This window comes from Talpa occidentalis, unplaced genomic scaffold (genome assembly GCF_014898055.3).
Source record: "Talpa occidentalis isolate TD23 unplaced genomic scaffold, MPIMG_talOcc4v2.1 talOcc4.4, whole genome shotgun sequence".
NCBI classification, from domain to species: Eukaryota; Metazoa; Chordata; class Mammalia; order Eulipotyphla; family Talpidae; genus Talpa; species Talpa occidentalis.
Genome location: NW_023604295.1, coordinates 38,687,127 through 38,713,089, shown reverse-complemented (window position 1 = coordinate 38,713,089; position 25,963 = coordinate 38,687,127). Strand labels below are relative to the sequence as shown.

At 37.8% G+C, this 25,963-nt stretch overlaps 1 protein-coding gene across 1 annotated transcript in view; it reads left to right on the top strand.

Moving 5' to 3' along the window:
- The window catches only part of ATP13A4 (ATPase 13A4), a 176,703-nt gene that overhangs the window by 105,497 nt on the left and 45,243 nt on the right, over positions 1-25,963 (top strand). The window contains exons 3-9 of the mRNA XM_054700455.1: positions 7,355-7,501; positions 9,732-9,802; positions 9,899-9,979; positions 11,450-11,519; positions 13,123-13,257; positions 17,498-17,567; positions 25,088-25,222. Coding sequence (XP_054556430.1) covers positions 7,355-7,501; positions 9,732-9,802; positions 9,899-9,979; positions 11,450-11,519; positions 13,123-13,257; positions 17,498-17,567; positions 25,088-25,222 — 709 coding nt within the window. The remainder of the gene's footprint in view (positions 1-7,354; positions 7,502-9,731; positions 9,803-9,898; positions 9,980-11,449; positions 11,520-13,122; positions 13,258-17,497; positions 17,568-25,087; positions 25,223-25,963) is intronic.

The window sequence follows — 25,963 nt, the reverse complement described above, 5'->3', positions numbered from 1 at the left end:
CTACTCTGGAGGGAATTAATCACCTGTTCTTCATTCTTTTTTCATTCAACATTTTCATCACTAACTGTCAGAATGCTTTTTGCAGTCTGCCTTATGTTCAAAATGCTATTTATTTCACAGTTTATAAAACAGCATCTCATTGATTATTTCATTTAATTCTCATTACAATCTTGGAAAATGGGCATTATCATATCTGATTTATAGATGAAGATAACAGAGAGAATATGTAACTTTGTAACCTGGTAAATGTCAAGGATTTCCCTCTCTCTTCCTCTCGTTTTCTCCCCCACTCTTCTACCCCTTTCTCTTTCCTTCATAAATCACAAAAGTACAGGCTTTAAGCCAGCCACAGTGCTCATTCATGGGCAGTGGGGAGGGGTATAATGATTAGTAAAATCAGGGTTCTTGACCACATGTGGTTCACTAGATCACCACACAATAAATATGCAAATCCCAAATTTGTAAATGCTAGGAAACTTAGGACAGGTTTCTAAAGTTATGACAGGATTATATAATAGAGATTTGTGTGAGTCAAGAAAGTCAGGAAAGGCTTTCCTGAGCATCAAAGGATGATAAGAGCTAAAGGTACTGGTGTCGAGAATGATCCTGGTCAAAAGTAGCGTGCAGAGGTCTTGAGTCTGTCTTCTGACTTTAAATTTAGAGTTTTTTCTTACTATTCCATATTCATTTTTGTAGTTTTCTTTATTAGATTCTAGGTTTTTTTTTTAAACTTTTTTTTTTTTAATAGAGGCATGTTTTTATTTATTTATTTGTTTGTTTGTTTGTTTTGTTTATACAAGCACTGGGTACAGTCAGAAGTGCGGGAGGGTGAGAGAATTCACCAAAGCGGGGAGCAGAGCAGGCAGAAGGACCAAAGTACACTGCTGAGGGGAGCAGCGGGTGGCAGGAGGAGTCTGCGCGCCATGTGGGACCTTCCTCTGGTGGCCTGGGAGCAGCCAGGGATCGAACCGGTGCCGCAGAGGCCGTGGGCAGCCTCACAACCCAGCGCTCAACCGCTGCACCACCGGGGAGGCCCTAGATTCTAGGTTTTTGAAGACAATGACCCTGGCTTTCTTTTCCCCACAGCATCTAGCATATGGCCATAGCAGGTGTTCAATATTATTTAATTCAATTAAATAAGTGGATCAAATCTAAAATAAATCATCTTACGGGGCTTGTCAGCACTATTACAAAGACACAAAGTAAAATATCATGCTGAAAAAGAGAAAAACGCATTATGCTTCTTTTATTTTTTTTTTAATTTTTAATTTTATTTATTTATTTATACAAGCACTGGGTACAGTCAGAAGCGCGGGAGGGTGAGAGAATTCACCAGAGCCAGAGCGGGGAGCAGAGCAGGCAGAAGGACCGAAGTACACTGCTGAGGGGAGCAGCGGGCGGCAGAAGAGGTCTGCGCGCCATGTGGGACCCTCCTCCGGTGGCCGGGGAGCAGCCGGGGATCGAACTGGCGCTGCAGAGGCTGCGGGCAGCTTCGCAACCCAGCTCTCAACTGCTGCGCCACCCGGGAGGCCCAACGCTTCTTTTAAATATACATTCCTCCTTATGAATCTCATGCCCTCACTTCCCATTCCAAGCCAATCTCAGAAGTCCCTGAGATTCTGGGGGGGGGGAGAGCCTCAGAAAAATGATTCCCATAGCTGTAAGCAGCAAAAACAAAACTTCTACAGAGTGAGCTGAACGAGAGCTGGGACTGGAGATCCTGTTACTTATTGTCCAGGGCCCACAATGGACAGTACCATGAAGTGGCATCTGGGTTTGATTCCAAGTGTTACTTTTGACCTGCCTTGTGCAATCCAATAGCTCTTTTGCCATAACAGAATACCAGATGGGTGCTTAAAGCAACAGACATTTATTTACTTTCTCACAGGTCTGAAACTAGAAATCTGAGCTCTATCAGCAGGGTTGCCTTCTAGTGAGGCCTTTCTTCTTGGCTTGTAGATGGTCTCCTTCTCTCTGTGTTCTGATGTGGCAGAGAGAGACAGACAGAGAGAGAGAGAGAGAGAGAGAGAGAGAGAGAGAGAGAGAGAGAAAATTCTGTTCTTCTTCTTATAAGGACATCAGCCCTATCAAATTAAGGTGTCTTCCTTATGAACTCATTTAAACTTAAATTACTTCCTTGAAGGTCTTTTGTCTAAATGGAGTCACATTGAGGCATAGGGCTTCAGCATGAATTTGGGGGAATTTAATTCATAGAGGCAAGTTACTTAACCTCCCCTCTCGTCCCTTTCCTTTTCTGGAGAGTGGGGCAACCTAACATTGAGTGGGTAGCACCTACTTCCCCAGCATGAGGACTGAGTCAGGTGGTATGGGCACAGTGCTGAGATGGGAACTGACCGGCAGGGAGGCGTTCCATGGGCCCTGGTTACTTTTGTTTTTTAAAACTAATTTTAATTTATTATTCATTACTTTTTGCTACACATGGCCTCTCCAGATAGTTCAGACTATCAGCAAGTTAAATTCACCAGTCCCTTTCCACTCTGAAAATGATGGTAAAAACAAAAAAGAAAAAAAGAATCTCTCCAAAATCATAAGCTGAGTTGTTCAGGGTTTTCTTTTTCTTCTTTGCATACAAACATAGATATAGCCTTTGCTTTGTTATATAACTTTCCTGCTTTGACTATTCCTCTCCCCCCTCCTTTTTGGGGGGTCAACATGTCCCAGGGGGACTGAGAGAATAATTAGTGAGAGTTCTGCAATGCTTAGTACTTTTTCTCTATATTTTATAACCAAATCCTCCATGCTAGCTAATGCCAACTTTTCCCAGCTAAGCAACTTTGGGAATATGAGTTCAACATGTCAGTATATCAATAGGTCTGGCTAAGAGAGGGAAAGAAAGAAAAAAAAATGATACTTAAATCTAGAAAGAAAATTATTATGCCAAAGTTTTGAGTCTCTAAATGTATTTCAAGAGTATTAGAATTAACCTGAGAAATTTAACTTATCATTTTTCCATAATTCTCTAAGTACTTCACCTTAGCTAGAGTTCAACTTTTTAGCATCACAATGCATCCATCTCTAAGTAAAGAGTACTGATGTCCTAATGTTTTGAAACTTTGCATTGGTGACTTTTTCTTTAAAAAGCAAGCTCAGAATCATACTTTATGGTGTGAATCCCTACACAAGAGGACGAGTCACTTGTCCTGAACTGCAGTAACTATTATGCTACAGTTCAGAACGCAAAAGTTAGCCTGCCATTTCCAGGTTCAGAAAGGGCAAAGCCCCAGGAAATAAAAAATGCCCACGTTTCTCCCTCTGTCTTTCTGTCCAGGTCAAACCTAGGTTTCCTGTATATATTCAGTTCTTTAGAAAGCACTCTTGAATTATTTTAAAGGTTATTCTTTTAGAGTTCAAGGACTTGTCTGGTTAATTCTCTGGATAACAAGGAGGTAAAATCTGCTCAATGAGACTTGAGATGCTAAAAGTCCACATTTTCCAGACAAATCGTTTGGATTATTTGCATGATAGAGTAATTATTTCAAGGGGTGGTTCTCTGGTGTATTTAAGTATTTTAAAGATCATTATGGCCTCCCCCGTGCTGCAGCGGCTGAGTGCTGGGTTGCGAAGCTGCCTGCAGCCTCCACAGTGCCGGTTCGATCCCCTGCCGCCAGGCGAGGGTCCCACATGGTGCGGCAGACCTCTCCTGCCATGCCCACTGCTCCCCTCAGCAGTGAATTTAGTCACTCTGCCTGTTCTGTTACCTACTCTGGCTCTGGTGAATTCTCTCACCCTCCCGCGCTTCTGACTGTACCCAGTGCTTGTATAAGTAAATAAATAAATCCTTAAAAAAAAATCATTAGCTGCTTGTGAGAGCTGGGAGCCAGACTGAAGTGGAAATAGCCATTTCCAGATAAAGGTGTGTCTTTTTCAGAGAGGAAAAATAAAGAGAGACTCTCAGAGATTTTCAAGTTCCCTAAAAATTTCAAGTTCCTATTTACAGGGAGATCTCAGGGACAACCTGCTGCGGAAACAAGCCCTGGTGGCATATGCCAGTTAGCATTTGCTGCTCCCTGCCAGGGGCCAGGCGCAGATCAGGTGCATCACACATTATAACATTTAATCCTTTAAATATCCATGAAATGTGGTGTTATCATTCCCAGATTGCCAGATGAAGAAAAATGGGGCCCAGAGAGTTGGTTGCATGATTTTTAAAAATGGTTTGGAGATGAGATCTGAGTTTAAGAAAGAGCCTGTGCTCTTCCCATACTGGACAACACCAAACTGAAAACCGAGGGATAAATGGATGCTGTTTTCTGGAGCAAACACTTGGCATTGTCATACTTTCCTTCCACTTCTTGCCTTTTCTCCCCTTAAAAAGTTTGGGTGACTTTCCTAAACAATATGGATATTTTTACAGAGTCTGTCAGAATAAAAAATAGTATTGCTACCTTTCTCCAAGAAAAGTTGTTGCCTCACTGTGGTATCTTTAATGCCAAGAATTCTAGTTAGTGTTACACAAAATTTTGAGCTAGAGGACTGGGGGACGGGAGACAGGATGTTGGGAAATGAGTTTAAAGGCACATATATCCAAGAATCTTCAATGTAGTGATGTTATAGATCATAAAATGATGGAGGTGTACAGATGAATTTTGGTGATTCTTAATCACCTAGACTAAGGCATGAAGTTGCTACACTGGGTTATTATTGGCCTTTGAGACCTTCAGATTCAAAGTTTCACCTTGCCTTTACCTTTCTAAACATTACAGTCTTAAGGTCTGTTTGCTGTCACCAGGGCCAAAGGGTAACAGCTTGGTTTTGGGAATCAGATTTTCTGCTGCTGAAAGAGTAGAGACTGTGAGATGCTGCTTTTTCAACGGTGCATAATTCAAGGTGATTTTCATACATGAGACACAAACACCATAGGACCATGGAACAACTCATTGAAACAAAGAAGAAAGAATCAAGATTTAGAGCCGTTCTGCCTTTCTATCTCTTTCATACCCATTTGAACAATTAATAACTTTGCTGGTGGAGAAGTTTCTCATCTGCAAAAGGGAGATGGTAATACCACAAGTGAAGAATTATGTACTTAAAATAAGATTAACTGAGAAATAATTTTCACAAACTGCTAAGTAATCAATGAAAATTAGTAGCTAATATTATTTTAATTCACTTAAGAGGATTAAGAGTAGCTATCTCCCTAATAGTCTTTCTTCACTTGGTGGCCAGAGGCTTATAGTCTAGATGGTGCTTTCCTATTTATCTAGAAATTATGTGAGGCTGGATATAAAAATGGTAGTCCAATCAAAGTGAATTTTTAAACAAAATATAGAGTAGAGTGGAAGACTAGAGGGGACTCTGGAGGGGCAAGTGAGGGTCAAATTCCTGCTCTAATGGTTACTGACTGTGTTTTGGTTTCCTTACCTGCAAAATAATAAAGCTAATGAACAGTAATGACCTCATAGGGTTTTAGAAATAATGTATAAGCAGTACTATGTGCTTAGAACAAAGTAAGTGCTAGATAAACATTAGTGATTTTTATTATTGTTATTATTAGAAATTCAAAGTTCTTCAAACAAAGTCCTCTTTGATATAATCAATGCCAAGTTATATAATGCTACACTATGCGAAGGTGTGTTCTAGGGAGCTGGTTGCTTACTTCACAATACCTAGAATGTGTTTACTGGTTCAGAGGCCCAGTCATTAGAAATTTAGCCATCATGGTGTCTTAGGCTCTGAAGGTAATGCTATGCAAATCTGATTTGCTTTGATGTAGTCATTTTTTAAAAAAAATGGAAGTAATAGCTAATTTTGCTAGTTTTTAAAAATTTATTCATTAACTTTCACATTTCTATTGTTTCCCCCATTCTTCTGTCCCACCCCACTTTCTTTGTTTTGATTTCCTCCCTTTCCCCTCACCTCTTTGTCTTTTTCTTTCTCTCTGTCTGTATATGTCTCTCTGTCTCTCTATCATTCTCTCTCCCTCAGAATCTGTGCTAGTCCTGGCTGGAGCAAGAGACATGCATCAGATACAGTCCCTACCCACAGTTCAAGAGGAATGATAAAGTGGACAGGCAGAGGGCAATGCAATGAGGTAGAACGTGGTAAGACTCTCAAGTACCCGGATTGCTTAGAGGAAAGATCAGCCAGAGAAATTAGGATGGCTCTCATATGTGAACTTTGAATTAGACCCTAAAGGATGCTTAGAATGTAGCCACAGGCAAACACAAAGACAGAAGGTTTTGTATTCCAAGCTAAAGAAGGAGCAGGAACAAAGGCACGCAGGTAGACTTCCCTTAAGGAAAATGATGTAAGTGACAGCTACAACTGCTATATATTTTCATCTCTACCTTTTCCAACATCACCTCAGACACTTCATGGCAAAGTGGATGTGGTGGACACAATTCTCAAATCTGACCTACATCCACTGAGCATTAAAGTTTCCCAGACTTGACCTCCCCTTGTCATCCTTCCTAGCTCCTGAAGCTTACCAGGCATCCAAGTGGATTTTATGGGCAGCATTTGCCCATTCAGAGAAGTAGCCAATACTATTGCCACATCAGTCTTTAAAGGACAATTGTGCTGTCTGTTAACCCAGTCCTGCTCCCTCCAGCTTTATTCTGTGATGAAGTCATCAGTGAGTCGCATAGGAAAGCAGCTTTAATCAGGGTCAAGAAAGAAGGTAGTACCTGTGCTAATGTATTGAAAATTACCCTTGGGCAAGGTCAATGCACAAAGCCAGTTTTTTCCCCCACGCATTCATTACTCTCACCAAGCAGACTGCAGTTCCTTTATTTCTGCTCTTTATCTTTAACCTTTATTGAAAACATGGTCTTTACCTGTAAGAGAGCCTAGAAGAAATAAGAAAATACAAAGCATAAAGTGATTAGAAGCACAAGTAAGGGACAGTTAGAGCGCTTTGGAGTTAACATAGTGACAGTATTTCCCCCACCATGGCAAAATGGTGGTTAAGGGGCTATTCTGGGAGTGGTAGAATTTAAGTTAAGCCTCAAAAGATAGGGATGGCTTAGTGACCTAACTTTCTCATCCACAGAGGCCTAAGAAACTCTTGCGAAATCATTTTTTTTTTCCTGTGGATTTTTGTATCTGTCTATAATCCCTTGGGTTGGAGGGGAATAGAGAGAACTAGTTCTTACCTGATACTGCCTTGACACTAACTGTGCTGCATGTCCACATCAAATTCTCAGTAAGGGATATAACCTTTTTTTCCCTAAAGGGGTTTTGTCTGTCAGCTTTCAGAGGCATATAATTCTGTCTAGGCTGTTTATTAACTCCATACACACACAGAATAAAATTGAAATGATGATTTTCAGATTGAATTTTAACCTGATGACTGCTCTTAACCTCATGGGGGTTTTGATGTCTGTTTCCTCAGGATGAATTCCAAATTTACTCTTGGAAAAAGGTAGTGTGGATCTGTCTGTCAGAATTAAACAGAGCATTTGCTCTCACTCCTGACCACCCTCTCATTGCAGATGAGGAGTTCATCATAAATAGAGCCATAAGAAAGCCAGAGCTAAAGGTAAGTAGCTATGGTTACTGCTGATGTTAGAGAAATTTAATCTCCCAACCCCTCCAAATATAAGACTACATTCAGCTCCTCCACTGGACCAATCCTCAGCTAACAGTGTGGAACTTTATAGAGAACAAGAAGTCTGGAATCAGTCAGAGCGCCAGTTCAAATCTCCACCTCATTCTTCTAAGCTGTACAACCTGGGATCAGTTACTAAGTCTTCTGAATTTCAGTTTTTTCATGTACAAAATGATTAATATAATTGCCTATTATATTCTTTGTTGAAATTAAGTAAATAAAGGAACACAAACATCAGTACAGCTCCACGTACATAGAGAATGATTAGTACATATTAGCTCGTAGTAATATCAGGCCCCATATTATCATCTATATATAGGGTTTATCTTATAGTAAAGCTAATTACTCAGGAGTATTCTAGGGAATTAGCTTATGTCTACAAAATTACCTTATTGTGACTTCTGTCACTCACATGTATGTAGGTTACTCCTTCTTCACTATATTAAACTAGAACACTTGGATTATTACCAGCTAACATTCACATTGAAAACATTTCATAAGGCAGCCTTTTTTCTTAGGTTTATGTATTTGTGGATAGCTGTTTAAATTAGTTTGGTGTGCTCAAGTCAATTTTTTTTTTAAATAATAAAAGTTAATTGCGGGGTCTTCCTAGTGACTCAAGGGGTTAAGTCGCAGTACTGTGAAGCAGCGCAAATTTGATCCCTGGCCAAAGAGGTGACCCACATGGCACAGCAGATCTCTCCCGTCTTGCCCGCTGCTCCCTTTAGCGGTGTATTTCAGTCAGTCTGCCTGTTCTGCTCCCCACTCTATCTCTGGTGAGTATTCTCACTTCCCGCACCTCTGGCCTGCACCCCAGCTCTTGTATGCATAAATAAATGAATCTTAAAATTTTTTTTAAAAAAGTAAATTGCTGAGCAGTTTCTCTACTGTTAATTGTTATCAGCCTGTTGCCTTAACTGACCAAATAAACAAAAACCAAAAAGACGAAGCACCTCCAGCTTACAGGTGGCCTCCTCTGATAGGTAGCAATTCACTGAGAAATAGGCCTCTCTGTGACTCTTATGGTTATGCTTGCTCATGTGCACACACATATATTTCTTGAACAGGGCTAAGATTCATTTGAAGTAACTCAAGCCTTGGAGTTTAGGGATTTAAACTCAATTTCTAGTTGATATGTGCTTGTACAACGCACTTATTTATTTAATAAAAAATGTATTGAGCACTTACTATGTACCAGCTACATGCTCTTCTTAGTTTTAAAATCTATCTACTATTGTAGGTCTAGGACATATTCAGAAGAACTGCAGTAGAAATTAGAGATAATCTGACCGATTGCCTCCAGTTATTCATGGGGAAGCTGAAGTACTAAGAGGAACTCTTGAACACTGCTTCTCAATTGTGATTGCACATTAGAATTATTTGAGGAATTTAGAAATGTTTATAACTAGGCTGCACCCCAGACAAATAAAATCAGAACCTCTTGAGTGGGATCTAGGCATCAAATGGACAAAATGAGGTTATAGTCATTGCTCCATATAATAAGACAATCTCACTGTTTCTCTTTGTGCTTAGCTCAGATACCAGTTAATGAAGATTCAGGTTCAATTGTTTAAGGAAATTAGATTCAGGTTCAATTGTTTAAGGAAATTAGAAACAAGAAAGCTCAATGCCAGGCCTCGTTGGTGGCGCAAGGGGTTAAGCACTGCACTGTGAAGCAATCAGCAGCCCTGCAGCTTGAGTTCAATCCCCAGCCGGCCAGGGAGCAACCCACATGGCGAAGCAGACCTTTCCTGTCTTACCCACTGCTCCCCTCAGCAGTGTGGTTCAGTCACTCTGCCTATTCTGTTTCCCACTCTGTCTCTGGTGAATCCTCTCACCCCACCACATCTCTTACCTGTACCCCAGCTCTTGTATGCATAAATAAATAAATCTTTAAAATTGTGGAAGGCAGTAGTTTAATTTTAGTCACATGCTTCTCCATATAATAGGTCCGTGATGCAGGTTATTGAATTATAGGTTCTAGTAAAGAATGCCAGTTGTGTAATAGGAAGGAATAGAGTAAGTTAGGAAAAAGCAAAAATCTTAAATTTGTGTAGTAGGGTTCTATCTTTGCTGCAACAAATATTTCCTTAATCATTAAACTGATATATATTTTCTGATCCTCAAACTGGAGACTTTCTTAGTATTTTTCATTTTGCAGGTGAGATGCATACAAGTACAGAAAATAAGATATGTTTGGAACAACTTGGAAGGACAGTTCCAGAAAATTGGGTAAGTTAGTGTAGCAATTGTATTCCAAAAAAATAAAATAATAGCACAAAAACATTATTGCTAAACATGTCTGTCTCACTGTTATTATTATTTTAGCTCTTTGGAAGAATGGCTCAGCTCTGCCAAGATACATCTAAAATTTGGATCAGGTCTAACAAGAGAAGAACAAGATATTAGGTACCATGTATATTGTTACCTATACCATCTCGAAAGGACAGCTACTAGTTAATAGAGAATGCTGTAGATAGTTATCTTAATAAATCAATATCAGAAAACATTGTAATGCTCTAATTAGTATTATAAATTAAATGCTTTCATACACTGTATCTTAACTATATTGAGCAGTTTTGGGGTTTGCGGGGGCAGAAGCGATATCCTCATCATTACAATATAACAGATGAGAAATATGAGACGCAGAGAAGTTTAATGTCCTGAAGAAGGTCACACAGATGGGAAATGAAAGTGTTAAGGACTGAGTCTCATTTTTCTGACTGTGTTTAGTCATCTTCCCACACAATGCTCTCAATGTTATTATAACAATAAGGTTGCGAAAGTGTTGAGTATTACCAGGAAATAAATATCAATATTATTATACTGTGAAAACAAATAATAATGATTGTGAATAGCAGAAGGATATCATACAAAACTATAGCTCCTCAATTCCTACTCAGTTCCTGGGCAGAGGAGCAAGGCTTAGGGAGGCCACTGGATTTTGAATGCTAAGTGGCTGCCACTAATTCACTGCATGGCTTTGAGCAAAGAGCTTCTCCCTAATGAGCTTTAGTTTCCTAATTGTTAAAAAGGAGGAAGAGGACTTGCTGGTTCTCAGTTTCTATGATTCTCACACCTCCCAGTGCTCGTTTTCATTACTTTGAAGAGACCTAGGGTCTTGGTACATCAAAATTACCTGGTAGCTTATCAGAAGTGCAGACTCTCAGGCCACACCTCACCCCTATTAAATTGGAAACTCCACATTTAAAAGATCACAGAGTTGTCTGTATGAACATTAAAGTGTGAGAGGCACAGCTTTAATACATTCAGCCAGCCACAGACCTGGAAGACTATGGAGAGGCACAGAGAGAGTGGCCAGTATTCACCACAGCTAAATAACTACCTCATCAAAGAAACATATCTCTGAGTTTTCCATGAGAGGACTTTATAACTCTATGTGTATTTTTAAGACCCCAAAACAATTTCACTCACATTAAAACAAATTCTGTAGCTTCCCAGAACTGAAGAGGAGTAGGAAAATGGGTGCAGTATTCCTTATCAGTAAAACTATTCTCTTGTGATCACACATCTTCTCCCTCATCCATGCAGCCCAAGTTGGAGAGAGAGTTGAGTGAGCACCAATACTGAAACTATTTGAATGAAATAATGGTTAATATTAAATTCTCACTAGGGAAGTAATTAGGCCCCAGGAAGAGTCTAGTTCAACAGATGAAATATGATCATACTTATTGTTATTGTGCCTGGGAACCCTCCCTGTCCTGAGTAATTTTGATAAGGATGGGGATGCTGTGTAACAGGGGCTTACACTGACCCCATGGTGAGAAAGGGAACATGGAGTAGATCTTTCTGTGAATAGGTGAGAAGTGAGTTTTACTTTTATTAGTTGTAACCATGCCCTGTGATTGCTCCCTACAGGAGGTTAATATGCGGGCCAAATACTATCAAAGTGGAAATCACACCCATTTGGAAACTGCTCATTAAGGAGGTAATCAGTGTTTTTCCTTGGTGCTGGACAGAAATAGTCAGTTTGGGACTAGTTAAATGACCAACAATGATGCATGTTAAAAGTAACTATAATTTGGAATATCAAAGAAAATTCCAAGCATGTTTTCTTTACATTTCTTTTCTACTCTTTTACGTGGAGTCAGTGCTTTGCATACACTGCCTGAGCCAGTATAAAAAGTGACTGTCAGGTGTCTTTTTGCTCTAATGATGGGCTGAACAGAATGTTTCTTTTCTTTCTTCTTTAGTCTTAGGCTTCTTAGCTCATATCAACTTTGTGGCACTAAAATAGTAAATAAAATTTGAAAGACCCAAGTCCTTTTCTTATGGGCAACATATGTCATTTCTCCAGCATTCAGAATTATAGGCAGAAAAGCAGCTGTTCACCTTATCAATTTGATGGCTCTCAATGTGACTGTCACTAAGTTGAACTTTTTAGATTTGACTCAATCACTGGGCTTATTTTTCATTTTATGGTACTTATTATGAAGCCACAAACATATAGATGTACTCTGCGTCTTCTGCTACACTTCCTTTTCCTCCTTGCTTTATATATATGTTTTTTTTTTTTTTTTTTTTTGGTGGGACACTCGCCGGTGGCCGGGGAACGAACTGGTGCTGCAGAGGCTGTGGGCAGCCTCGCAGCCCAGCGCTCAACTGCTGCGCCACCAGGGGAGGCCCTCCTCCTTGCTTTAAATAAAGCTTACTATAGTGGAGGTGCTTTCTCAATATTTCTAGCAAGCTTTCAGGCATGAAAGAAAGCAAAAAGAAACTTATAGAAAAAGTATCTGTGTGTTTCTTCTGTAATCAGAGTCAAGAACTGCTGTATTTGTTTAAGACAGATGACTGTCAACTAGAAGGAATTTAAGTAAGGGCCCAAAATATTTTTAACCAAAGCAGGATCACAGCTGTTGGGGTCAGCCTTTACTTTCCCCACAGTTTTCTAGATGCTGTGTACAGCTCACCACTTTCACCATGGGCCTGTGTTTCTATACTCGTGAGTCCCTGTAGTCTTCACCTCATCAATGAGTAGGAAACACTTTAATGGCTCTGGGATTGTGGGTGTTGCATCCTAGAGAACAATAAATGAGAAAGCGTATTAACTTGGTAAATCTGAATTAAAAATTCACCCTTCTGAAGGCCAGTAAATGTGCACTGAAATGTTAATATCTACACAATTGTTGTGTTGCTTAGCATGAGGTGCATGAAGCACTATTTTCTATATTATAAGGTGCAACAGTGATTAAAAATAAGTGCTCTGGAGCCAGATTGCTGGTCTGTGACAGTCACAGCTGTGTGACTTTGGGCAAGTTTTTCAAAATCTATGGCTCAGTTTCTTCATCTTTTCAATGAAGATAAGTAATAACTGTGGTTAATCAGGTAATTATGGAAATTAAATGAGCAAATTCATGTAAAGTTTCTTAGTGCAATGTTGGCACATGGCAATTGCTAAGTAAATATAATAAGAATATTGTGTGGGAAGATTTATGTCATGGAGAGGATTATGAAAACAAACAAGTCAATGAATAGCTAAGTGTGAAACCTAAATATCTCCCTTGTCTTCCTATTTTTGTGTCTTCCAACAGGTTTTAAATCCATTTTACATATTTCAACTCTTCAGTGTCTGTCTGTGGTTTAGTGAAGACTATAAAGAATATGCTTTTGCCATCATAATCATGTCCATCATTTCCATGGCCTTGTCAGTGTATGATTTGAGACAGGTGAGTTTTTCCACCAATGTAAGATCTCAGGATGAGCGCAATAATGACTTCATTGTAATTTTGTTGGAAAGGGGAATAAAAAATAGTCAATACCTACTCTATGACAAAGGACATTAAGTTTGTAAATATCAAGCACTCTGATATCCAGTAAGTGTTAAATCCTTTCCCTTCCTTCACATAACAATGCCCCTCTTAATTTTCCCCCTCTCTTTAGATTACTCAGGCAGATTAGCCAGAACACACACATATTTGTGAAATATGAATAAGTGACAAAATATTTGAAGAGAATGATAAATTGAAGATGGTGGAAGTGGGATGGGGGGGTGGAGAAGTCTCTGTTTAATATTTTCTTTGCTCTTTACGTTTTTTTTTTTTGTTTTGTTTTGTTTTTTCTTTTTAGAGGCATGTTTTATTTTATTTATTTGTTTGTTTGTTTTGTTTATACATGCACTGGGTACAGTCAGAAGCGCGGGAGGGTGAGAGAATTCACCAGAGCCAGAGAGGGGAGCAGAGCAGGCAGAAGGACCGAAGTACACTGCTGAGGGGAGCAGCGGGCGGCAGGAGAGGTCTGCGCGCCATGTGGGACCCTCCTCCGGTGGCCGGGGAGCAGCTGGGGATCGAACCGGCGCCGCAGAGGCTGCGGGCAGCTTCGCAACCCAGCGCTCAACCGCTGCGCCACCTGGGAGGCCCTTTGCTCTTTACGTTTGATTGCTTGGTGCTCTTTGACAAAGCCCCAATCCCACTCTTGGCTTTCTGTTCTTCTACACTGGGACATCTAGGTGATCCTGGGAAAAGTCACAGAGAACATATCTGTTGGTTGGTTGCGCTAAAAATTCACGAATGCCAAGCCCATTTAGTCGCGCTTTCTATGTCTGGTTAGTTTGCTCTCCCATTCTCTGAAATAAAGTTTCAAACCAATCTCTCTTCAAGTTTCTGAGATACCAGCTGCCCATGTTCCATTTTTTCCTCTGATTCAGCAGTAATATCACCACTTGTTTCACAAAAATAGAAACTGTCACTCAGAAATTTGCTCCATTGCTCACTGGCATGTCTCTGCCTTCCTCCTGCCCTGACATCTCATTACAGAGGAGCACAGATGCCTCTACCTGTGCTTGTGATGGCAACCCCCTCTCTATCTCAGAGGGCTTATGGGGACCATGAATGACCCTTTCTCACTCCCTGTCTCAAAGAGCCTTCCCATGAGCATTTAAACATGCTAAAACTTTTCCTAACTTGAAAAAATACCTCGAACAAACCAACCAATTCCTATTTTTGATCATGCTTCCAACTTCAGTTATTACTCTATCTCTGTTCTCGCTTTTACAGCAAAGCTTCTTGAGTACTTTCTACACATTCTCATCACTGACTTATCTCCCTCTCACCTCTCTGTGTACTGATGTGCTTCTCTTTCACATGATGTCTTTTGTACAATACTTGTTAAGGTCATAACAATAACCCCAAGGCCCATAGTTTAAATATTTTTTTTAATTCCTTTTTAAAAGAAAGTGTAACTAATGGGTATGGTAAAGAAAAAGTTCAACTAGAAGCAGTGTACACGAAGAGTCACTATGCCTCCCACCTTAGTTCTCCAGTGTCCAGGCTCCCTTTCAAGAGGCAGCCACTGGGACCAGATGTCCTATATGCTTTCAGTGATGTTTAGCATAAGTGCATTCATGCCTTTGACACAAGGGGAAGCACATATGTGCACTGTTCTATACTTGGTGTTTCCGCCTATGTATATTTGAATGTATTTTAATATCTGCATAAATACATTTACTTAGATATACCATTTTTTAAAAAAAGTCAAATACTGATGGATATTTAGGTATTAGGTCTTTTGCTATTAAAACAATGTTGCAATGATGATTGCACATCCATCTTTTCACACATCCCCATATATATGTTTATGAATATATATAAAGTACAAGTAAATATTTCTATATCAAATATGTATATAACAGGTATATATATATATACCCTTGTGCACACACAGCTATATTTATATATATATGCAGCATATATATTTATGCTGATATGGAGATGTAAAATTTCTATATTTGAAATTACTTAATCATAACCTAAGTATATTATTTTAATAGCTGTTGTCAAAATGCCTCTTAAGCAGTCATACCAAACTCCTCCAAGAGTAGATGAGTATTTGTTTTCCTTATCTTTGCCAATATAAGTGAAAATAGAATTCCAGAATTTTAATAGCATCTTTCATTATGAGTTAGGCATTTACTCATCTTTTCAGTTATTTGTATTTCTTTTACTGTGAAATGTATTTGTTTTCTTCATTAATTTTTATTGGGTTGTTGGTCTTTTGCTGGCTGATTTTAGCTCCTCCTCCCACAGTGGATAGTTTTTCTCCCAGTACACATATCACTAAAACTTTCAGTTTCAGTTGACACATTAGCTGTTCCAGAACTGCTTTTGGAAGTCTACTCCTTCCCTTTGGGTGCAGTGACAAACACTTTCAACCTCTCCAGTTGCTCTTTTCCATTCTCCTTTATACTTTGCCCTCCTCTCCCTGGCCTTTTAAAAAATCAGTGTGTTAAAATCAAAGAAATATGAAAAGATATAAAACTTTTATACAATGTGTACTTATCTTCCTATTTCTTACTTTTATTAGTTTCTTCTGCATTCTTTCAAAAATTTTTCAAATGGAGCAAATACAAATACATGTATTTTATCTTATATAAAATGTACTTTTATATTATTTCCACCTACCTTTACTGTTATTAATGATATGTCTTGAGGGTCTTTTCATATAGTACACTGAGAGATTCATCGTTATTCTTATTGCTAATATGCCAATCATTTCTAAAGGTAATGACATTTGTCAAATTTATATATCTGTCTCAAGTTCAAATATAACCTTTGAGTTCCAAACTCATAGATCCAACATCCTATTTAACTCAATGTCAATTCTTTAGAAAAAAATTCTGTTGGTTCCATTGGTTATAATATACTCCAAAAGCAGCTTCTGTTTTTTTCTTATTATTACCAGTTATAATGATGTATTTATGTATGCGTGCAGCTGCAGGAGCAAAGAAGTTCCTCTAAATTGAGAAGTAATTTGAGTGCGAAGAACAAAGCAGTCATGTCCATTAATCACACTTGATGTTTATCAGGGCAGGGGTCTTAAGCACCAAAGCCAGTAGGTTGAGCCAGGGTCCACAGGACTTCCTCTGACAGTAATCATCATATACCCTGTTTAGTGTATGTGATTTTTCTTGTGTGAAATTAATGATGCCAGATGTCTGGGGACAGTCACATATGTCTCTGTTCTACTAAAATTAGTAACTGAGTTATATATAGATCACCTGTTCAGGTTAACACACATGAAACAAACAATGGAGAAACTGGCTATCCTTGGAAAGGCGAGAGCAATTACTGGTCATGGACATATAATGATGTTGGTCTAAAATGGAGTAACTTAGGTTTTCTTACAGCATGTGATTACTTTATTAAATGTATTTTCCTCTTGTTATCTACTTTAATGCATGCACTAAATATATCTGTAAATTCCCTGGTGGTAAGAACCACATTGGTTTTGTTGATCATTCTATCCCCACCTCTTAGCATACTCTGCAACACGTAATGCTTGTTTTATAACTTTTGGGTGAATGCATAAAAAATTTAAATAGTGAGTTATAGAATACTTTCTGAGCCTATTTTATTTTAATAATCATTCTTAAGGCTTATATATCAGATCTGTAAATGATTTGAAGCTATAAAGTATTTTAAATGATAAAATCAGAATAAAAAAATGAACATTGAATGATTGAGACCTTTAATTCCTCAGAACCAGGTAGATAACATTTCACACAATAGTTCCAAATAAATATTTACTCAAATATAATTATATTTTTCTTTTGTTTTCTACTTATTCATTCTCAATTTCCCATACAGTTTATATATTAGATCAACAAACACTATGAAGAAGTAGTAGAAACCAATAAAACCAATAAAATTAGATACTCTGATGTGGGATATTCCTACATAAAAATAATGCTGAGTTTCTTGAAGCTATTCATGTATAAACACACATCTTGAATGATCAAAATTCTTGTTATCAATCTACTTAAAGAACTAAACACAAATTTATCATTATCAAAAACTTTAAAGTGGACAGAAGGTACTGGGAAACTCCTTTCTACTAAAGAATTACTGAATAATACCTGGGACTTATCTTTAAATAGGAAATCCTTTTCTAGTTTCCCTTCTTCTTTTTCAGCAATCTATAAAGCTCCACCATCTGGTTGAGTCACATAATAATGTTACAGTGTCTGTATATGGGAGAAAAGGTAAGTCCCATCATTTTAGATCTATGTGTTTTTCATATGGAACCAGAAAACCATTTAAATTTTTATTTCTGGTCATTCCTTTTACTGTCATCATTATACACATCTTTTCCTTGTGCATTTACTTAAAGGGATGAGAAACATGAGGTTTCCACCTTAAAAAAATATCAATGAGATCAAATAGACTTATAATAAACTAAACACATTTAAAATGTGCAATGTGATAGATTTTGACATTTATACCATCCATGAAATCAGCTCCACAATAAAGATAACTCTTCATCACCCCCCCAAATTTTTCTTGTTATTATTTGTAATCCTGGCACCCCATCTCATTCTGCCCACCCCCATCCTCAGACTACCATGTTGTATGTTTAGAATTTTATATAAATGTTATACAGCTTGCATTTTTGTCTTTTATAATATATTTAGGTTAATTTATCTAGATCAAAGTTCATAGCTATTTTGAAACTCATTCATTTTACTAAGCATACTAATAGTTTATTCGTGAGTAGATATACCACTTTTGTTCATCCATTCACATGTAGAGTTGTTTACAGTTTTACCCTATTACAAGTAATGTTGCTAGGAACATTTGGACACATTTGTTTGGATACACACTTTTGTTTCTTACCAGAAGATGCTTAACTGTGGAATGACTAGATTGTGTGATGGGTAGACATTTAACTTTTCAGAAACTGTCAGACTGTTTTCCAAAGTGTTTGTATAATTTTATTCCTACCAGCCATGGCTGGTGTGTGTCTTTTGCTCCATATTCTTGCCAACACTTGGTATAGTTAATCTTTTTAATTTAACCACTTTAATAGGTATGTGGTTGTATCTCATTATTGTTTTACTCTGCATTTCCCTGACTGATGGCATAGAGCATCATATTAAGTGCTTGTTTGCTACTTGTATATTTCTTAAGTGAAGTGTCTGCCTAAATTATTTTATAAGATTGTTTTCCTATTAGTGATACGCTTTAAAGGTTCTTTCACTATTCTGGATTCAAACCCTTTATCCGATACATGATTAGCAAATGTTTTCTCTCACTCTTTGATCTTTTAATTTTCCTTACAGTATATTTCAAAGACAGATGTTTTTACTTTTGTTAAAGTACAGTTCATACATTTTTCCTTTTGTGGATCTGATTTTTGTGTCATATTTAAAAATTCTTTGTCTAGTCAAAGGTCATCAAGATTTTCTATGTTGTACTTTAGAAATTTTATTGCTTTAAGTCTATGTTGTATTTTGAGTTTTTTTAAATTTAGATCCATTTTTGCAAGCATATATACAAGTGTTTCAATACCATTTGTTGTAAAGATCATCCTTTCTCCACTGAATTGCTTTTGTACTTTGTCAAAAACCACGCATACATGGTGAATCAATTTCTGCACTCCCTATTCCATTCTATGGACCGGTTTCCCTGCATTTATATAAATACCATGCAATGTGGCTTTATAAAAAGTCTTAAATAGAATATTATTTTTCTTTGTTCTTTTGGTGTCTTTTGTTCCTGTTTTTTCAGAACTGTTTTGGTGATAGTGGGCCCTTTGCATTTCCATATAACTTTTAGAATCAACTTGGCAATTTCTACCAGAAAAAATGCTGAGATTTTGAGTAAATTTTGTTGAATCTATAAATCAATTCGTGGAAAATTGACATATTAGCAAATGTGGCTCTTCTCACTTACAGACACAGTATATCTCTTTATTTAGGTCTTCTTTGTTTTTTCTCAGGAATGTTTTGCAGTTTTCAATTCATAGGTGTTTCACATTCTCTCTCAGATTTATCCCTACTATTTTCTGTTTTGTTGCTATTGCAAACAACATCTTAAAATGCAAATGTCCAATTGTTCCTTTGCTAGTAGTTCCCTCATACTATGCTGATTACTAGTTTGCTGTAAAGTAAGGGCTTCTGCAAGTCTTTGTGGCTCTCCCCTCTGGACAGTTCTCTTTCTCCAGTGTTCTGTTCTGGAAGCTCAACCACCTTTGTCTTCATAGACTCTCATCTCTGCTTAGAATGCAGAGAGACTGCTTCACTTGTCTGGGTACTTCATCCCTGCACAGTGACCTGAAAACTCTTACAAGCAGTAAACCGGGCAATGAAGGGCACCTTGATTTGTTTCCTGTTTCTTCTGTTGCTTATGTTCAGTGTGGAAAAACCATTGTTTCCTATATTTTGTATGGTTTTGCTTTTACTAGTGGGGAGATAAATCTTGGCTGGAAGTAAAGTAAATCTTCACCTTGGAGGCTCTGATCATTTTTTAAAAAAGATTTATTCATTTATGCATACAAGAACTGGGGTGTAAGCCAGAGGTGCAGGGGCTGAGAGGATTCATCAGAGAGAGTGGGGAGCAGAACAGATAGACTGACTGAAATACACAGCTGAGGGGCGCAGCGGACGAGACAGGAGAGGTCTGCTGTGCCATGTGGGTTAGCTCCTTGGCCGGCCAGGGATTGAACTTGTGCAGCAGTGGCTGGCAACAGTAGTGCTGTTTTTACCCCTGCTCCACCAGGGAGGCCCCACAAAAATGGTCTGATCATTTTCTTGTCTTAACTTTTATGATGAAACATTTTTTGCATATACAACAAATGGAGAGGATATGATCCAAATTCGGTGGTTACCAACTCAGGCTCACTGATTCTTGTTTGAATCTGTTCTACCATTTCCTTCACCTGGATTACTTTGAAACTATTCTGATATTATATTATTTCATTTAAAAATATTCATTTAATAAAGACTCCTTTTAAATTCCTTTATCATATCTAACAATACGCCCTAATTAAAAGAAGATACCAATTATGTAGGCAGTGTTCAAATTTCCTCAACTAAACCACAAAATGTCATGCACATATATATGCATATTTACTCATATATATGTGTGTATATGTATTATATAATATATGTATTTTCAAATCAGAATCCGAGTAAAATCTCTATATTGCAGTTGGTTGATATACATTTCCTCCTCTATATATTATTGTTTATCCTCCAAATTTTTTGTTGAAGAAAGTAAATCGTCTTCTGGTTTCCATGATCTAGATTCTATTGATACACTTCTATAGAGTTATTTATTATGATTTTCTATCCTTGTACTCTTAAATTGGTAGTTATATCTACATACTTAAATTTTTTGTAAGAATACTTAATATTTTGTACTTTATTTGCCAGCTTTCAAATAACAGGTTGATTCAGTAGCATTTTCCAAGGGAATTTTTTTTGGTGTCATTATGGATATATAATGTTAAACATGATTCATATATTTCCCTACACTGCAATTTTTATTCTATTTTTTCTCACATTGTCCCAACTTTACCCATTCAGAGCCTCTTCTGGTTGGCTCTTGTGTTCTCCTGGCATGACCCCAGTAGTCTTTGAATTTTTTTTTAAAGATTTATTTATTTATTTATACAAGCACTGGGTACAGTCAGAAGCGTGAAAGGGTGAGAGAATTCACCAGAGCCAGAACGGGGAGCAGAACAGGCAGGGTGATGAAATACACTGCTGAAGGGAGCAGCAGGCGCAGCAGGAGAGATTTGTTGGCCCTCACCGGTGGCCAGGGATCAAACTGGTGCTGCTGAGGCTGCGGGCAGCTTTGCAGCCCAGTGCTCAACTGCTGCTCCACCAGGGAAGGCCCAATCTTTGAATTTTTATTACTCTCTGGTAAGATAAGATATTCGAAACTCATCTTGTATTATTCCTGTTCCAAATCTAGACATGTCCATTTTTTCCAAAGAATTCTTAAAAGTTAAGTATGGCACTTAGTGACCTCAACAATAGTGTTAGGCAAACTCATTTCTCTGGCATTCACCAGTTTCTATACCTTTTAAAAAGACATAACCTATTATGTTAAAGGCAACATGCATTATGAGTTCATATTGATATTTCCAATTCAAGTTTAGCACTATGGAATTTTTACTTAATTTTGTTGGGGGAACTACTGTCTTTCCTGTCCCCATACCAAAAGCAACGGATTACTCATTTACTTTATCCCTTTCTATACAATAACCTCAAAATAACGAGCAACATACTCAAAAATATGATTCCGAAAAATAATTTAAGATTTACTTTTAGAGTTCTTTTTCCTTGTTTGTGATATATCATTAGGAATGTCCAAATTATATATATATATACACACATACATATTATAAGTATTATATAAATATGTACATTAATATATGCATATATATTCTATTTTTCAATTATGCTCTAAAGTCACTTACAATAGTTCTCTGTATGGTTATGCCAACAATTTGATAGGTTCATATCACTTGACTTCTAGTATTGGATTTCAAATTTATTTTTGTATTGACTTGTAAAAATATAGTATAAAATATCTACATGGTTTGAAAGTGAAATCCATAAAAGAGAAGCCCTCCAGCATCTCTATTTCTTATCCCTCCTCTCTCTACCTTGTGTGCAATTCTCCCTATAGAATTCATTATTGCTTATTTTTATTTTTTCCTACATTAGAAAATGCAAATTATATAGGATACATTATATATATATATATGATTTATTATTTCAATGGTATAGTACTCTCTTGTGTGGAGGAGTCATTGTTTATTCAGTCAGTCCTCTACTGAATGATTTTTAAAAGTCATTTACCTATAAAAGTAGTGCTATGATAAAAAGCTTTGTGCATCTGTTTTTTCATATTTTTGCCAGTCTATCTTTGGTATAGATTTTGAGAAACAAAATTGCTGAGTTAAAGAAAAAATGCACTTTTGCTAAGTAGATATTGCCAAATTGTTTTTCCATTAGAGATAGTACCAGTTTGTATTTGCAGCAGAAATGTCTAAGAGAATGTGTTTCCCCTATAGCCTTGCCAACAGAATATGCTCACAAACTTTTCAATTTTTCTAATTAAATAGGTGAACAATGTTATCTCATGCACATTCTTCTCTTTATTTAGGAAATGATTAAAGCTTACAGAAAAGTTGCAAGAATAGTTCAAATATTTTTTTTCCTGAGTTGAGAATAAACTGCTGATTTGTGGCTCCTTGACTGCCATATATTTGAGTGTATATTTGTTTTTTGTTTTTTTTTTTTTTTAAGATTTATTTATTTGTTTGTTTGTTTGTTTATTTATTTATTTATACAAGCACTGGGTACAGTCAGAAGCGCGGGAGGGTGAGAGAATTCACCAGAGCCAGAGCGGGGAGCAGAGCAGGCAGAAGGACCGAAGTACACTGCTGAGGGGAGCAGCGGGCGGCAGGAGAGGTCTGCGCGCCATGTGGGACCCTCCTCCGGTGGCCGGGGAGCAGCCGGGGATCGAACCGGCGCTGCAGAGGCTGCGGGCAGCTTCGCAACCCAGTGCTCAACCGCTGCACCACCGGGGAGGCCCTGAGTGTATATTTGTTTAAGACAAGGACATGCTCCTAATTAAATGACCATGCAGCAATTAATATCAGGAAGTTAATAATTGATGCATTAATGCCAATGGATGCTCAGATCCCATTTAAGTTTCACATTTGTCTCATGTTCTTTAAAAGAAAGGACCCAGGATCGCACAATACTGCTGTTTGTCATGTCTCTTTAATCTTTAGTCTTTCCTTGACTCTCGACCTTGACTCTTTCAACTCTGTTTATTTTGTAGACTGTCTCTTAGTTTGGATATGTCTGATGTTCCCTCATAATTAAACTCAGGTTCTGCATTTTTGCCTGGAATATCACAGAAGTGATACTGTGTTTTCATTGCCTCTTCTCAGCTGGTACATAATTTAAATTTGTCCTATTACAGCAACATTAACTTGCTTTACTTAATTAAATGGTGTCTGCCAGGTTTCTCCATTGTAAATTTGCACTTTTCCCTTTTGTAGTTGATAGTTATTTTGTGGAGAGACATTTTGAAGCTAAATAAATAAACCATCCTCATCAAGTTTTCACCCAGTAGTTTTATAACTCATTAATATTTCTTGGCTAAGTTAATTATTACTTTGATAGTTGCCAAATGGTGACTTTCTAATTTGTCTTTACTCCTACATTAATTGTCATTTCCCCCCCTACTCGTTGATTCATTCACTTATATCATTATAAGCTCATGAAATTCCATTTTATTGGATGGGTTATAAGTCATTATTATCATTATTTCCTTTGATGCTCAAATTGTTACAGATTTAGATGGTCAGAGCCCTTTGCGTTGGTTTTGATGTTTTTTCCATCTGTTCCCATCACTCTTTGTGCCCTTCCTACTTACGGAAAAAGATATTTTAGCTTATACTATACTTTTCTTGGACTGACCTGGTAATCAGCCATTACTTTAAAGAACCTGATTTCTTTGGGGAGAGAGTAGAAGTTAGAAACTATAGTTTCAGCACTAGATGCACACATTGTTACTGGGTTTTCACTGCTCCCAGGCCCTCTCAGAAAACAGAATTAAAGAATAGGTGTATGAAGCAAATCAGACAAGAAAACATTATATATGTCTATATCCTTATTTCATACACATTGACAACTGCTTTATTTTCTACTGAAAACTGAGTTTTCACTGTTATATACAATTCTAAACCAAATACCAGAACTCATTCTAGTTTTATTTCTGTTTATATTTGTAATTTCCTTTTTTCAGTGAGAAACCTGGCTTCCATTAGCCTCATATATATACTAATTTGTATCAAACTCCTATTGAATGTGAGTTTAACTATGTAGAATATCAGACAATTTCAAATTAAGAAACAAAGACCTAACCCATTCTCCACCACTGTCAATGCCTCCAAGGCTCCCACTCCCTTCCCCTGCACTCATCCTTTTCACTCTGCTCAAACTCCAAAATGCCACATCAGGTCGCTGCCACCATGAACCCCTCTCCGCCACCCATCCCACAAGTGCATGTCACTGTTCACCTCTTCCTGGGCCTCTCGCTGCCTGCACCAGACCTTGTACACTGGTGTTGCCATCCTAGGTTCTAGTGCCAGGAGCTGGCACTACCTGTCTCCTAGCCCACCCAGTTCTCTCTGTGGATGCCTCTTTTGCTTTGTCCCTAAAAAGCTTTCAGCTTTGGGAAGAGAAAAGAAAGGAGAGAAACAAAGGCAGGCAGGAGAGGAAGGAAGAAATTTTCATTTTTCTTATTATGAGTAAGAATGAGTATTTTTCATTTGTTTTAACATGCCACTTGCAGTGTGTGTGTGTGTGTGTGTGTGTGAACTGTTAGCCTCTAGCAATTTTGCTCTGTGGTCACTTGCTGTACAATTCTTATCAGAAACACTTTTTATATTAGAAATATTACTCTTGTCTATGTCTATGACTTTCAAACATTTTCTGAACTGTGAGAAAACCTAACTTTCAGGTACCCTTTTTTTTGTTTACTTATTTTTCTTGATACATAAAGATCTTTATTTTCTACAATTGAATTTATACTTTTTTTCCTTACTGTTTCCAGATTTTGAATCAATGGTGAGGAATAGCCTCCTTAAAAATATACTCTGGCTGCTTTTTTATTGATTTCTAATTTAGGTAGATATTGGATTGTGTTTTTGTGGGATAAAACCTGATTTAACGCTGTCTCCTCCCTGTTTCAGTTGGAGTCCAAGAGCTGGAATCACGCTTCCTGGTCCCTGGAGATCTATTAATTTTGACAGGGAACAAAGTGCAGATGCCATGTGATGCCGTCCTGATTGATGGCAGCTGTGTGGTCGATGAAGGCATGCTGACAGGTGAGTACCTCCGTATCTCTAGCTTGTAGCCTCTGCAACCCCCTCCACCAGGTCCCTCCTCTTCTAGAATGTCAATGGCCAGACCTGGGGCTGCTTATTCTTGCTCAATCTCACTAAACAGTTCTGCTCCAGCTGGTTCTGAGAGTTCAAATTAAAGCTGCTTCTCAGGTGTTCTTTGATACAGTCATGACTTTCTGAAAGTGCTTAGCACTTTCTTCTTGAACCGAGGGGTTATTAAAACTGTCATTTATCTGTGGAGATCATTAGATGTGTCAGAATCATGTGGCTTCTGTTTAGCATTTTTATATAAAATATGTCTTCTGGTAGATTTGGAAGGGCTGAAAACCATTAATGACATCCTGAAATGCACGGGGTCAAATCTGAGATCTTCCTAGCTTGGCTTAAAATGTGGAAAATTTTATGATGCAAAACTGGGCAAATCTGTTGCCTTTAGTTCCACTCTAGGTATGTTGGCCAAACCGTATTTCACTTGCTAAGTAGTGGGATGGAGGTGGGTGGGACCTTAGAGATGATTGCATCTCACAAATGTGGAAACTCTGGTTCAGAGAAGAGATCACAGTGTCAAGGGCACTTTAAGTTCTCACTCACATGTGCGCTTATGGGGAGATGTGGTGCTATTTCTGTGAGATAAAGAAGAACTGTAAAGTCTTTTTCAGAAATGGAATGGGATGCTGTGAACATACATTGATGTACTGTGGTTGCCATTAAAATCTCCACTTC